General features: G+C 36.5%; 2 protein-coding genes across 3 annotated transcripts in view; both read left to right on the top strand.

Annotated features, from left to right (window-relative positions):
• The first annotated feature begins 1,692 nt into the window (after positions 1-1,692).
• On the top strand, positions 1,693-5,271 carry LOC306845702 (high affinity immunoglobulin epsilon receptor subunit gamma-like). 2 transcript variants are annotated; one of them, XM_079378648.1, is made up of 5 exons: positions 1,693-1,986; positions 2,684-2,772; positions 3,446-3,478; positions 4,892-4,915; positions 4,993-5,271. In XM_079378648.1, exons 1-5 carry the CDS (start codon positions 1,935-1,937, stop codon positions 5,059-5,061), a joined length of 267 nt encoding a protein of 88 aa, XP_079234774.1. In that variant the 5' UTR covers positions 1,693-1,934; the 3' UTR covers positions 5,062-5,271. The 2 variants fall into 2 exon arrangements, with proteins under 2 accessions (XP_079234774.1, XP_079234775.1); XM_079378649.1 differs by having other exon boundaries at positions 1,821-1,986; positions 4,895-4,915.
• A 1,267-nt stretch (positions 5,272-6,538) lies between these two features.
• The window catches only part of LOC306845847 (nectin-4-like), a 31,215-nt gene continuing 21,570 nt past the window's right edge, over positions 6,539-16,183 (top strand). Inside the window, exons 1-2 of the mRNA XM_079378832.1 lie at positions 6,539-6,850; positions 15,632-15,826. Of these exons, the coding sequence (XP_079234958.1) occupies positions 6,802-6,850; positions 15,632-15,826 (244 nt within the window). The 5' untranslated portion in view covers positions 6,539-6,801. The remainder of the gene's footprint in view (positions 6,851-15,631; positions 15,827-16,183) is intronic.

The following is a 16,183-nucleotide window of genomic DNA, read 5'->3' on the forward strand; positions in this document are numbered from 1 at the left end:
TGAGCAGAACATCACAGAGACCTGAGGATTGAATTGAACACCCTAGCAACCCCATAGCAACACCCTGACAGCCACCCACACCCCAACAACCTCATAGCAATGACCCAGAAACCCTAGCAATCTCAGAAATTCCCTGACAACTACCCACATCATAGCAACCACCCAGAACATCCTATCAACCTCATATCAACTCCCCGACAACCACCCACATCCTAGCAACCTCATAGCAACCACCCAGAACATCCTAGCAATCTCATAGCAACCACCCAGAACATCCTAGCAATCTCATAGCAACTCCCTGACAACCACCCACATTCTAGCAACCACCCAGAACATCCTAGAAACTTCATATCAACTCCCTGACAACCACCCACATTCTAGCAACCTCATAACAACCACCCAGAACACCCTAGCAACCTCATAGCAACCACCCAGAACATCATAGCAACTCCTAGACAACCACCCACATCCTATCAACCACCCAGAACACCCTATCAGCCCCATAGCAACTCCCTGTTGACCACCCACATCCTAGCAACCTCATAGCAACCACACAGAATACCCTAGCAGCCCAATAGCAATTCCCTGACAACCATCCACATCCTAGCAACCTAATAGCAACAACCCAGAACACCCTAGCAACCTCATAGCAACTCCCTGACAACCACCCAAAAGCTAGCAACCTCATAGAAACCATCCAGAACACTTTAGCAACCTCATATCTACTCTCTGACAACCATCCAGATTGTTCAATCTCATAGCAACCACACAGAACACACTGGCAAACTCATATTAACTCCCTAACAATCACAAGCATCCTAGAAATCTCATGGCAACCCCCCAGAACACCATAGCAACACCATGACAACCACCCAGAACACCCTAGCAACCTCTTAGCAACCATCCAGAATACCGTAGCAGCCCCATAGCAACTCCCTGTTGACCACCCACATCCTAGCAACCTCATAGCAACCACACAGAATACCCTAGCAGCCCAATAGCAATTCCCTGACAACCATCCACATCCTAGCAACCTAATAGCAACAACCCAGAACACCCTAGCAACCTCATAGCAACTCCCTGACAACCACCCAAAAGCTAGCAACCTCATAGAAACCATCCAGAACACTTTAGCAACCTCATATCTACTCTCTGACAACCATCCAGATTGTTCAATCTCATAGCAACCACACAGAACACATTGGCAAACTCATATTAACTCCCTAACAATCACAAGCATCCTAGAAATCTCATGGCAACCACCCAGAACACCATAGCAACACCATGACAACCACCCAGAACACCCTAGCAACCTCTTAGCAACCACCCACAATACTTTAGTAACCTCCTAGTAACTCCCTGACAACCACACAGATCCTAGCAACCTTATAGCAACTCCCTGACAACCACCCAAATCCTAGCAACCTCATAGCAACAACTGAAGAAATTAAATTGAGAAAAAATATCAGCCAATGGGGTGAGAACAATTATCTAGTTTTCCCTTTAAATTATACTGACAGGTATTTTTCTCAGTTAAAACTGAATTCATTTTGATCAGTTCTTCTAGCTGATTTAAGAAATCCTGAGGAGGAAAATCACTCTCTGACGTGATCTGTTTGGAAACACTAGACGTCATCTGATGGCAGCTGAACTCAGCAGCTCTTTTCCAGTCTTTTGTGTGAAATGCTCCTCACTTCTCTGAAAAACAGGAAGGACTTGTGCTCTGCTTTCAGTGTTGTGTGTGCATGAGAAGTAAAAAAAAGAAAAAAAAAGGACGCTGGTGTGAAATTGCATGTGTGTGTGTGTGTGTGTTTCGGACACTTTGTCTGAGCCCACAGTTTCCTGTTAAATGACTCTTTTATCACTACCACGGTTCACTCTTCCTCTTCACATCTCTGCTCGACTCTTCCTCTGTTTGTCATTTCAGAGGAAAGATGCAGTCGCTGGACGTCTGTCTGATTCTCCTGCTCAACGCTGGACGAGTCGGTAAGATCAGATCAAATCAAACCTCATCCAACACACAATCACTCGAGAAATCCTGACCGATACGCCTGTGACGCTTCAGCGGAAAAGTTTCAAAGTTGGTTTAGAAAAGGTCAAATTAAACCGTCTCTTCCTGTTCTGCATTAAACAAATACACTGTAATTTAGAATCAAATTTGAAGAATTTGTGAATTTGATTTTCAAATGAATTTTAGTTATATTACTAATTACTGAGAGTGAATTTTATTTTTTGAAAATGAATAATTTAAAACTGGATCCCTTTTTGGTGTATAAAACCTGTATGCTGTAAACATTCAAACATTTATAATTATTTAAAATATTTACATAATATAATGTATTGCTTTAAACATTTAAACATATTTATAGCTGTTTTAAATATTTAAACATTATAATGCATTGCTTTAAACAGTTAAACAGTTATCATTTTTAATACATTTAAATGTTATAATTTATAATAATGTATAATCTATTACATATATATATGTATTATATATTACATCTAAACATTTATAATTGTTTTGAATATTTAAACATTATAATGTATTGCATTTAATATTTAACATTAAACATGGTTATTGAATTCTAATAAATACATATACAATAATTATTTATTTATTTACTTGTATTAGGATGATGCTTTTTTTTGTTGAAGCTGTTGTGTGTAATATCTTGTTTCTCAGCTGCGCAGCAGAATGAAGTGTGTTATATTCTGGATGGGATTCTGATTGTTTACGGCATTGTGTTGACCGTCCTTTACTGCAGATTAAAGGTGAAACTTCATTTCTATAACCTCACATCTTTATATACCGTATGATAAAGACATTTAGTGCCATTTTCCACACATTTTTTGAGAAAATATTTGTTTACTGGCAAGATAATTCTAAATCTATTTATTAATACAATCATCTATTGACTTATAAATAAATGTGATTTACAGAAAATAAAACTACATTTTCTTTAACATGTTTTAACAAGAAAATTCACACTTGAATTAACCCTTTAAATGGAAGCACCCATAAAAAACAAACATGATTTCCTTGCATTTTGTAGTTCCTCGGAGTATAAATAATTTAAAGCAATATTCATTATTTTTACAGACTTTTCTTTAATTATGAACGTCTACTAAATGACTGAGGTCCCCATTAATGGCAAAGTTAATTTTTATTTTGAAAAATAAAAAAAACTATATATAACAAGAAATAAAAAAATATAAAATGTCTGTCTTCTTCAAGCATCAACATTCAGTTCATGTTTTCATGAACACATTCACCTGCTTATTTTAAGTTTGTTAAAATCGCAAGACTTTGTTTCCATAAATCAAAAATACCTCAAGTGTGTAACACTGTACGTTTAGATTTAGAGTTATGAATGGAATATGTTTGTGATGTTGAACTGAATTTCTCTGATCATGAAAGTAATGTTGCCCTTTTGTTTGCTGTCAGATACGATCGTCTAAAGATAAAGCTTTGTCAGAGGTGAGTTCACTCAACGCCGTGGTTTGTTTCTGCTCATTCTATTGTCACATTTCTGTTTCTCGTTCTTCAGCTGACCACAGAGAGCTATTAAAAACACGCGCACACATTTACTTAGTTTATCTAAATAGGGACATTCCATAGAGTTCTAGTATTTTTACATACAGCTAGTTTACCAAAACATTCAGTATTTACACAGTTTTCAGTAACACTTATAGTCTTTTATATATTATAGTTTTAATGCATTTATTATGTCTTGTGATGCACTATATGATCTCATTAGTAACTGTAACCACAGTTATAATACATTGTAATACTTTTCTACGCAATACCTTTAGTGTAATGCATTAAAACACACGACACACTTTCAAATATTATAATGCATTTTAACTTTAGTTACAATTATTTCTGAAAAGACAATGCATTACATTGGCTACACTATAATGTATTAAACATGAAGGCTTCAAATAAAGTGCTACCAAAAAAACCTTTATTTCATTTAATTCCGCTCTTGCAAATGAGGATGTTTTCAAAAACAGGTTTTGTCAGATTTAGTTCCTGATTGGGTAAAAATTTACTACACACACGCTAACTGGAATATGCTCTAAAAACCTTTTGGCTTTGAAAACACTACTTCTCTGAATGTTCAGTTTTAAAACAGTTTTCTTTGTTATATGAACATTAAAGGAACATTCCATTTGATAATTTCACAAACATTATGGAACTTTTGAACGTTACTTTTGAATTTTTTTTCAAATGTTCTGAAACAAGTAACATTCAAAAAACGTTAGATGAACGTTCAACTAAAATGTTTCAGGGCAAAACATTCCATAAATGCTGTCTAAATAACATTTTGAGAACATTAAAGACCAGATAACTCTAAATGAACATTACTAGAGAATGTTTATTCATATAACTTTGAGAGAACATTACCAGAACATAGCTGGCCTCACATGAACTAAATAAGAATGTATATTGTATTTAATATAAAACTTTAACTTTACTGAAACGCCAATGTCCAGAAGAGAGGTGCTGTCAGATTGAGCTCACTTTCTAGTGATCATTTTATCCTTAAAGTATAGATAATTAAACACAGACACACATAAGAGCACAAATATATTTGAAAACGTTCACTATATTTATGAGGCCCTCAGAAATAAACACAACCCACAAACACACGTTTTGGTCTGTCAGATAAACGTGCTCTGTTGAGGTCTAATACCTCTTTTTCATATTATTCTTATCATCTCTGAAAATGTCCTCATAGTTGACTTAAGAAACAGAACGAGGGCATTAAAGATGCAGACGAGAGCGTAAAGAGGAACAGAAAGCGGAATTGGTTTTGACTAATGTCTTGAGCAAGAGTCTTCTGAGAAACAGCACTTCTCTCATTCACTGTCCTCTTGTGTTTTTCAGAAGCAAGAGGGAGACATTTATCAGGTATTGTGTTGTTATTCTGCTTTATTGTGATGAGTGAGTGACTGTTGCAGTGGTTTCATGTGTCTGTGCTTCTTCAGGGTCTGGGACGGCAAGATGCGGACACCTACGACACACTTCATCCCGGAAAGAAAAAGCCTCTGGCCTGAGAACCTCTCTGACTGTGCAGCTCATTCAGTGTTCATGCCCTAAAAACTGTATTTTTGCTTTGTTTATAAGCAAACTAGCCAAGTTTTGGTGATCATGCTTTATTGTCGTTGTTTGCTTGTGTCTTTGAGACAAACGTCATAATTAATGTATCAAATACATGTGTAAGGCTCTTCATTTCAGTATAATAAAATGATTATTTTTAACTTGGACAGATTAATAGTGTGTTTCAATGTTAGCTATTTGAGCAGCTTCCGGCGTCATTCGCTTCCCGTTATTTTTAGCTGTACAAAAACAGCAGTAATGCTGGTATTTTTATCATATTATTTCAGTTAATCAGCTGCTAAATGAGTAATGTAGATATAAAGTATTTACTCAAAACAAACCCAAGTGAGCAACACCAAAGGAAAACAGCATTATAAAAATATAAAGTACTAGATATATAAACTCAACTCAACTGCAACCTAGTGATCAAGGAATGTGCTCAGAACTTCTGGTGACCTTCTTTTTTTCAAAGTTATAAACAACCGTTCTTCCAGTAACGTTAATAAAACATTCATTCAACGTTAAATAGTCTTTAATAACATTCTCAAGCACAAAAACAACATATGGTTCTAAAACGTTTGAGTTGGATGTTCATCAAACATGTTTTAAATGTCACTATTAGTTTCAGAACGTTCAAAAGTAACATTCTCATAATGTTTGGGAAATGATCGAATGGAATGTTCCCGAGTTTGTAACAATTTTTGAACCGGACGTTCTATCAGAACGCTCTCTGAAGAGAATCAGCCGGTAAATAACTGCAACTCATTCATATATATTCAGTTATTTATTTCTCATGTGTTAACCAGCAGATGACGCTATAAAACAAGTTTAACCGATCGTTTCCTGGGAAATAATTCAATAATGAACTCGCTGCGGTCAGAATGAAAATCCCAGCGCGGTATCAAGCAATTCCCCACGTGACCAATCAAATTACAACAAAAACTACTGCATAAATGCACATAAATTAACATGCATATACATATCATTTAAAATTGTCCAGATAATATCAATACTAAAACTAAAATAAATAAATACATGTTTTACGGTAATGCAGTATCATCTGAGTTTTGATATTTTTTGAATTCTTGTTCGGTTGTTCTCAAGAAATGGCAGGAATTAGCATCTGAACCGGTTTGTCCTGTTCATATCTACATCACAACATCCAACAAAACTAATTCCACTTTCAAACTTCACACCTCGCCATGCCTTCAGAAGAGTTTAGCTTTTTATACATTTCTAGAAATCCACCACAGCCTTTTTTTTTTCTTCTTTTTTTTTTTTTTTTTTTTTTTTTTTTTTTTTGTTGATATAATAAGATGAGGTTTATAGTTCACTACTTAAATCAAAGGTCAGTGAGTGTTTATCTGAGAGAGGGCGCGCGCGCGCGGAAGTGGTGGGCGGAGCCTACGTGAACCCGCAGGTGTGTGAAAGCTCACCTGAGTGAGTTTGAAGCGCGTGAACTGACCTCAAACAGAGTTTAATCATGATTTTTTTCAGCCTCGGTATCGATCCGTAGACATTCGGCTCATGCTTCGTGACAGAACTGCAATTTTACTTGGCATACTTTCTTTATTCGTTCAAATGTTGGCAAACTGTGGATTTTAAGAATAATAAGATGGATTAACAGAAGAAACGGGTGAGAAGATGAGGATATGTGTTGAGGAATAACAGAGAAATATAAAGAATAAACCAGCAACATGACGAAAGTGCTGACCTGCATCAGTGTGGTCGTCTTCAGACTGATGGGTAAGAAAAACAGTAAAGAATGGTTAGTTTGTAAATCATGATACTTTTAGTTTAGTCCTTTCTTTCTCAACTCATTTGGTCTTTTTGTGTTGTGCATAATATGTACTTTTTATTGTGTGTTTCATGCTGCCTTTTAGGCAGGTTTGTAGATTTTTAGTCTCATTTGAGTAATCTATTGAAGTAAATTGTGAATAAAAATAGTGTATTATTTGAACACAAGTCAGATTTTGTGTGTTTGTGTGGGTGTGTGATGGCTATGTGGTACAGTGACATTCTTTGAGAACATTTTCTACTGTAATGAAAGTTCAACCAGCTTCAAAAACCATTACTCACTAATTTATGACTGACATTGAGGAAATAAGTGTGGGTGTGTGTGTGTGTGAGAGTGTGAGTGTGTGTGTGTGTGTGTGTGTGTGTGTGTGTGAAGTATGTATTGTTATTTTAAGTGTGTGGCGTGTCAGTGTGTTTGTGTTCAGTCTTTCTGTCGGCTGAGACGAGAACAAATAATAACCAGAACTGCAAGACGACATTCTCTCACTATGCCTCACTGTCTTCTGCTTTCTGTCTCATTTTGTTGACTTTGAAAGACAGGTGTCTGGTCCAGAGTTTCTCATCTGGGTTTCTCTTAGGATGGTTTTACATTGGACATGGAGGCCCAAAAGAGTTCACAATCATACACAATGAGACGAAATGTTCTTAAACTTAAACCCAAACTCTAAACCTGAGTATAAAAAGACCCCAAGAGTGTCTCAAACGGTGCTAAGATAAAGTTTTCCATCTGAAGTCAGAGATATTAACTCAATATTTCTCATCAAATCATCCGAGTTCTTTTATAATCAATGCGAGAGCCTGAGAACAGTGTCATTTGTGTGAGAGCCCTGTCAGATAGATAGATAGATAGATAGATAGATAGATAGATAGATAGATAGATAGATAGATAGATAGATAGATAGATAGATAGATAGATAGATAGATTGATTCATTTGGCAAACTCTCAAGTGAATATGTGTTCACACTTTAGAAAGCGTCAAAAGTTTCTATTTACAATGTGTTTTTGAGTATTGTAGCCAATCACAGACATATCTTTTGATTTCTGGAACACCTCTGATTGGCCACTGCATTCAATTTTGTTAATTTATTTTTTCAATGCTAAATGCCAGATTCTTTATGATGTTCTTGCGAATCCCTTCATTGTTACAAACAAGCTGTATACACAATGTAAATTAGAGATTCACTGATTTTAATGGAACTTTGTGAGATTGTGATGAACTGAAGAGAGTGACAGATTTTTAGTGATTATAAAAAGAGCGCTCTTGTTTATCATAAAATATCAATCAGTGTTGGGTAAGTTACTTTCAAAAAGTAATTAATTACTAATTACATCATCAACATTGTATTTAAATTACTTAATTACTCTGTCTGAAAAGTAACTTAGTTACTCAGTAATTAACTTAATTATTCAAATCGCGGTAACACTTTAGAATACTGTTTCTTACTTACTGCATAACTAATAAGGAATTACTGAAGAACTAACAGGTAATGATTCATTAACACTTAGCGCACTACTGTTAACTACTAAGGAAGATGTGTTAACTAATCAGTATGTAATACAATTTTATGATTGTGTTAAGTAACAGTTAGCTAAACAATAACTAATGTATTCTGTCACACCTCCTGAAGAACTACTATTAATTATCTACTAGTTAAGGTTCAATAAAAATAATTATGAAGTAACTACTAATGAACAGTCATACACAATTACATTGAGTTGTGACCCTTTCATATAAATGTTATTAGCAGTAGTAGCAGTATGAAAATGCAATATTAATAAATGCAATACATTTTGGTTTTGCCTATATAGTGAATTGTTTTGAGTTTGTTTTGTAAGAAATCAGCTTCCGAAAGGAACCCCACCACCTCTCCAGTGCCATGCGATAACTTACCTTAGTTTTTATATTTTATATACAGTGCTGTATGTGTGCCTCCTCAGCATATACCATATTACTATTAATTTAATTTCTGTATGTAAGGCAAGGACTGAGGGAGAGTGAAAATACAGGTAACCCATTAGTAATTAATAAAGGATTATTAGATAATTCCGCAAGAATTACTTAGAACCTGAAACAGTACGCTAAAGTGAAAACATAGGGAGCCCATTAGTAATTAATAAATAATTATCAAATAATTATGCAGGACTTATTTTGAACCTGCAAGAGTAGGCCTATTCTAAAGTGAAAATATAGTGAAACCTTTAGTAATTAATAAAGGAATTAATTACTTATACGGGAGCTGGGCTCAGGGAAACTGCCGTTAACTAGGCATTAACACAACACAAAAACTACCTAAGACTAAAAAACAAATATGACCCAACAGCTTCATCCCAGTGTTTCAGAAAATAAATAAATTAATTAATTGATTAATTAACAAACTACCATTTTACAGAGTGTACTGTATCTGTAGTAAGTTGGATAGTTATGGCAAGACGGTTGAGTTGCGGTTCTTTTCCGAAGCAGATTTCCTACAGAACAAGGAAATTATTTACCATACAGGCAAAAACATAAGGGGTGAGAACCAGAAAGGCTTAAGTGACATTTCACTAACTTTACAGGAGGGCCAAAATAAAAACTTACCATAGGTTGATCTGACTTTGTGCACTTCCGCCCTTCTGGTTCTCACCCCTCGTTATGTACAATTATAGTAATGAGTCCTTTTGGGTGTGCAGCAAACAAAATGCATATTTCATTTCCATTATAGGCTAATAATAGTAGTAGTGGACTGTAAAAAAGTTGGTACTATAGTGTCCTTTTACTCAAGTAATTTTAAAAATTAATAGGCCTACTTATAATTTTACTGGAGTAATATTTTATTGAGTATCTGTACTTTTGCTCAAGTACTTGATTTGTGGGCCACAACCTGATTATTATAGTGACTATTTGCGTATAATTGTTCATTAGTAGTTATTTCATAGTTATTTTTATTGAACCTTAACTAGTAGATAATTAATAGTAGTTCTTCAGGAGGTGTGACAGAATACATTAGTTATTGTTTAGCTAACTGTTACTTAACACAATCATAAAATTGTATTACATACTGATTAGTTAACACATCTTCCTTAGTAGTTAACAGTAGTGCGCTAAGTCTTAATGAATCATTACCTGTTAGTTCTTCAGTAATTCCTTATTAGTTATGCAGTAAGTAAGAAACAGTATTCTAAAGTGTTACCCAAATCGCTAATTAGGCTACATCTTAAAATCCCCATAAACCTTAATAGAAATTAAACTCTTTGTTCTTTCAATTTGAGTCAAACATAGAATAGTTTAGCATTTTAGCTTTAAAACAACTGTAATACTATAAAATTATGGGCAGAGAGAGGTATTAGAAATATAAAGGATTTGTATTTGGAAGATAGACTAACGTCCTTTCAGAATCAGAATCAGAATGAGCTTTATTGCCAGGTATGTTTGCACACATGAGGAATTTGTTTTAGTGGTAGTAGCTCCAGAGTGTGACAGAATGACAGCAACAGGACAGGACACAGATAGTAAAGAAAATTAAAATAAAATAATGTACAAATACACAAAAATGGACAATGTGCCAAATAGCACAAACACAAAAAAAAAAAATATATATATATACAAAATAGACAATTCAGTATGTACAGGTATGTTAGGTGCAAATTTGAAATGTAATAAGTATGTGTGTAAAAAATAAATAAAAAGTATGATAGTGTTGTGTGTTTCATGTTTATTGTTAAGAGTTCAAGTGTTCATGAGATGGATTGCCTGAGGGAAGAAACTGTTCCTGTGTCTGGTCGTTCTGGTGCTCAGAGCTCTGTAACATCGACCAGACGGTAACAGTTCAAAGAGGGAGTGTGCTGGATGTGAGGGGTCCAGAGTGATTTTACCAGTCCTTTTGCTCACTCTGGATAAGTACAGTTCTTGGAGAGTGGGGAGGGTTGTACCAATGATTCGCTCAGCAGTCCGGACTACCCTCCGTAGTCTTCTGAGGTCAGATTTGGTAGCTGAGCTGAACCAGACAGTTATTGAAGTGCAGAGGACGGATTCAATGATGGCGGAGTAGAACTGTTTCAGCAGCTCCTGTGGCAGGTTGAACTTCCTCAGCTGGCGAAGAAAGTACAATCTCTGCTGGGCCTTTTTCACAATAGAGTCAATGTGAATGTCTCACTTCAGGTCCTGAGAGATGGTGGTGTCCAGGAATCTGAATGACTCCACTGCAGTCACAGTGCTGTTCATGATGGTGAGTGGGGGGAGAGCAGGGGGGTTTCTCCTGAAGTCCACAATCATCTCCACAGTTTTGAGTGTGTTAAGCTCCAGGTTGTTAAGACTGCACCAGACAGCCAGCTCCTTAACCTCCTGTCTGTAAGCAGACTCGTCACCGTCCTGGATGAGGCCGATCAGTGTGGTGTCGTCTGCAAACTTCAGGAGCTTGACAGAGGGGTCTTTAGATGTGCAGTCGTTGGTGTAGAGGGAGAAGAGCAGTGGGGAGAGAACGCAGCCCTGAGGAGCTCCAGTGCTGATGGTACGAGTGCTGGATGAGAATTTTCCCAGCCTTACTAGCTGCTGTCTGTCTGTCAGGAAGCTGGTGATCCACTGAGACATGGAGGTGGGGACGGAGAGCAGAGTTAGTTTGGGCAGGAGGAGGTCTGGAATGATAGTGTTAAAGGCCGAGCTGAAGTCCACAAACAGGATCCTCACATAAGTCCCTGGTCTGTCCAGGTGTTGCAGTGTGTAATCCCATGTTGACTGCATCATCCACAGACCTGTTTGCTCTGTAGGCAAACTGCAGGGGGTCCAGTGATGTCTTTCAGATGAGCCAAAACCAGTTTTTCAAGTGACTTCATGGCCACAGATGTTAGCGCCACAGGTCTGTAGTCATTAAGTCCAGTTATTTTGGGTTTCTTTGGGACGGGGATGATGGTGGAACGTTTGAAGCATGAGGGGACTTCACACAGCTCCAGTGATCTGTTGAAGATCTGTGTGAAGATGGTGGCCAGCTGGTCAGCACAGGATTTCAGACAAGCTGGTGTCACGCTGTCTGGGCCTGGTGCCTTCCTTCTCTTGTTATTTCTGAAGACCTGGCGCACGTCATATTCTCTTATCTGCAGTTCAGGTGTGGAAGAGAGGGGGGTTGCTGGAGGTGTGAATGGTGTTTTTTCAAACCTGCAATAGAACTCATTAAGATCGTCTACCAGTTGTTGATTCTCCACAGTGCTGGGGGATGGTGACTTGTAATTGGTGATGTCTTTCAGACCTTTCCACACTGAAGCCGTGTCACTGGAAGAGAATTGGATCCTTAACTTATCAGAATAATTTCTCTTTGCCACTCTGATCTCCTTTTCCAGTGTGTATTTGGCCTGTTTATACAAGACTCTGTCCCCATTCCTGTAAGCATCTTCTTTGGCCTGACAGAGCTGTCTGAGTTTTGCAGTGAACCATGGTTTATTGTTGTTATAAGTTAGATGAGTCCTGGTAGGAATGCACATATCCTCACAGAAACTGATATAAGATGTTACAGTCTCTGTGAGTTCATCAGCAGCTTCAAAAACTAAGGTCGAGACAGGCTTGTAAAATCCGCTCTGTCTGGCTCAGTCCATCTCTTTACAGTCCTTAATACAGGTTTAACAGATTTACACAAGTTAACACGTTTCTGCCTGTAGGTTGGAATAAGATGAACCAAACAGTGATCAGAGAGTCCTAAAGCTGCTCGTGGGACAGAGTGATATGAGTCCTTTATTGTGGTGTAACAGTGATCCAGTATATTACTGTCTCTGGTGGGACATGTAACATGCTGTCTGTATTTTGGCAGTTCGCGGGAGAGATTTGCTTTATTAAAGTCCCCGAGAATGATTAAAACAGAGACCGGGTGTTGTTGTTCTGTGTCTGTGATCAGATCCGCGAGATTCTGTAAAGCTGTGCTCACGAGAAACTGATCGTGTTAGACAAACAAAGAACAGGAAAAACTAACAAAAACACTAAAACAACTGGAGAGCCAAGCACAATGGCTGCTATGCACGCGTATGTCAAGAATTGATTACTAAATTCGACATGCCTAGAAACCATTTTTATAGGTATTTGCAAATAAGGAGTTTTATTATGTCATTCCAGAAGTATACAACTTTACCGCCTTTAACCAGTTTGGAAAAGGAAGTCACCAAAAACTGTTATAATAAAGGGCTGGTTTTCCCTTCTATATAACATGTTTGTAGAAGGATCTCAGGAGTCTACAAACTCAATTAGAAATATGGAGGAAAGACCTCAATGAGGAAATGTCATTGAATGATTGGAGAGAGGTCTGTAGAAATGCTCAGACACAAACTGTTAACACAAGATTGAAATTACTACAATATAACTGGCTAATGCGAGTTTATATAACTCCATTATTACTAAATACTTTCTTTCATTGTGTATAGGAGTTTGAAGAGATCCTGAAATTTTAGAATATGGAGTATTATAGATAAAATAATCAATGTCATTATCCCTCTTGAACCAAAAATTTTAATATTACATCTCTATTCTAGTAATCCAAAATTGAGAAGAAGAGTATATATATTTATCGATATGTGCATTTTACAAGCTAAACGACTTATTTTCTTCATTGGAAAAAGTTGGAGGCACCAAGTATAGAGATGTGGCTTAAGGAAATGGCGATGAATATGTCACTGGAGAAAATAACATATATTATTAAAGGCAGATGTAAGATTTTTGAAGATGCCTGGAATCCTTTTATGGCGTTTTTAGAAAAGAAAACAATGGGGATAAACCTGAAGAGATAATAGAAGATATGTTGGAAATGTTTTGTAATAGGAGGCCTTTATTTGATTTTATTGTATAGTTATTATTTTTATTTTTGTGTATATGTATTTGTGTTTATATGGGTACTTGTGTATATGTAGGTATAGGTAGTTTTTTTTGTAATCTGTTGACTGTTGCATATGAATGTATAAGAGCATCTATGTTGAAAATTTGTGTTTTTGTTCCTTTTTGTTATGTAGCGTTAAAAGCAATAAAGATACTAAACATCATCAACAACTGTAATTCTTAAACATTTTTATAAAAAATGTAACCTCCTTTGGTTAACAAATAGAAATACACAGCAAAATATCTGAATAACAAAAATCTTAAAGGTTAAACAATACATTTCAGTTTGACAAGATGTTCAGGAAAAGCCCAACTAGTAACATCTGTAAAGGTTTATGTAAAAAATAACATGTTAACTAATGTAGGTAAGAATAAATTACAGAAACTTCTCTGTTGAATAAAGCGGTGTCAGATCGCACTGTTCTTCTGAGGTAAATTCCTCATAGCAGGCCTTCTTTCAAAAACGATGAAAACTAGATGAATCTTTTTTTTTTGTGTCTTTTTCTGTATCTAGGTGAGGGTATTTGCGCGCAGGTGACTGCATATAATGAGCTCAGATACGGGAAAGACTGTACCTCGCTTTAGTTTCATACAGATTAATAATAATATTATTCAGATAATATTAATCTTCGATTTGAATTCGTTAATTTAAAAGTAGACAATTCAAGCTTTCTATAGACACATTTCTCATGTCTTTGTGTCAAGTATTCTCTGAGTTTCTGATGTGTAGAAAGTTGAAGACCTAGACGGCAGAAATCGCACCCTTTGTTTTGTTTATTTTAGAAAAGCACAGTGTTTTGTTATTGTCAGTGTACACAAATAAAAGTAGACCCTTTTTAGATTTGATTGATTTTAGTCTGTGCACAGAGGGTTAATTCAATGCATTCAATTTTATCTGTAGAGGTAAATTTAGATTTCAAATTCAATACTTATTTTAGAACTGTTTAGTGAAGTGACATACGGCCAAGTATGGTGACCTATACTCGGAATTTGTGCTCTGCATTTAACCCATCCTTTTAACGTGTACACACGCACACACACACGCATGCATGTGTACATGCTGTACATTCACTCCCTCCACCTACAATCCCTGCCGGCCCGAGACTCAAACCCGCAACCTTTGGATTACGAGTCCGACTCTCTAACCATTAGGCCACGACTTCCCCGTTTAAATGTTTTACTGTATGTAACGCAAGTACTTTACAAGTTACTGTAATTAAATTACCTAAAAATGAACAGTAATCCCTTACTTTAGTTTTTCAGTGGATAAGTAATTTAATTACAGTAACGCGTAACACCCAACACTGGTTGCAATACTGCAAAACTTCACCACAACAAGAATAGCAATGCACAGTGAGAAGATTTACAAGTCATTACTTTTACAAATAATTTCAACTGCATTTAAAAATATTTTTACACAATTCTTTTCCCCCAATTAATCTGTTAATTGCAATTACACTGCAGCATTACACACACCAGTTTTGACCAGTTTTTTTTTTCCGGTTTATTGCTTATTACTTTAAAATCAAACCCAACCACATGCACAATGATTGCCTGGCATATAGACTGCAGATTTATGATTTTGTGAATGCATAATGACCAAGAGCAGTTGCAAGCTTGTATTAGTGTATATATACATCCTTGCATGTCAGCAACAAACGATATAGGATGTATTTTATTATTTGCATGTAGCATTGATTTTATTTTTGGGCTGGTCACAAATCTGTAACCCTCTCGTTGTGCTGCATGGGATTGTCCTTGTGTGTCTGTGACATGTTTGTAGGGCAGGAGCGATGGATCATGATGGGTTTATTATTAACTGTCCTCGGCCCTCACCTCGTCTTTAATAGTAAATCCATTCAGTGCTATTTGCAGATGTTCACACTGTCTCTTTATGTCTCAGTCTGTGTTCACAGTGAGTTCATCGAGCCGTCTCCGTCCCTGGCCCTGCGCTCGTTCTCCGGCACGCAGACCCGGCTGCCCTGCCGCTTTAAGGTGGAGGCCGATGAAAAAGTGGTGCAAGTGACCTGGTCCAGACAGAAACCAGGAGGAGAACGAGAACAGATTATCATTGGACACTTTACTGAAGGACCTACAGGTGTGTGTGTGTGTGTGTGTGTTTGCACCATTTATAAACACAAACTAGTTGAGTGAATCTCACAAAACCTGTTAGAAACATGTCTGGCTCAGATTTCACAATGCAAAAAATCTTAATGATCCACAAAACAGGCTTCATTTTCTGTTCTCATGATTTTGGGCTGAAATATGTTGTGTGTGAGACCTGGACATGTGTTCCAGAGTTATTATAGCTCACTAAACAAAAACTAAAACCATTTTTGTTGCTTGGAATAAAATAAATGTTAACTGAAATAAAATAAAATGTATAAAAACTGTTAAATTGGTACTAAAAGTAACATTTCAATTAAAAAAATACAAACTTCATAAACTTATTAAA

The sequence above is a fragment of the Barbus barbus genome (assembly GCF_936440315.1).
Source record: "Barbus barbus genome assembly, chromosome: 26".
In the NCBI taxonomy this organism is placed as follows: domain Eukaryota; kingdom Metazoa; phylum Chordata; class Actinopteri; order Cypriniformes; family Cyprinidae; genus Barbus; species Barbus barbus.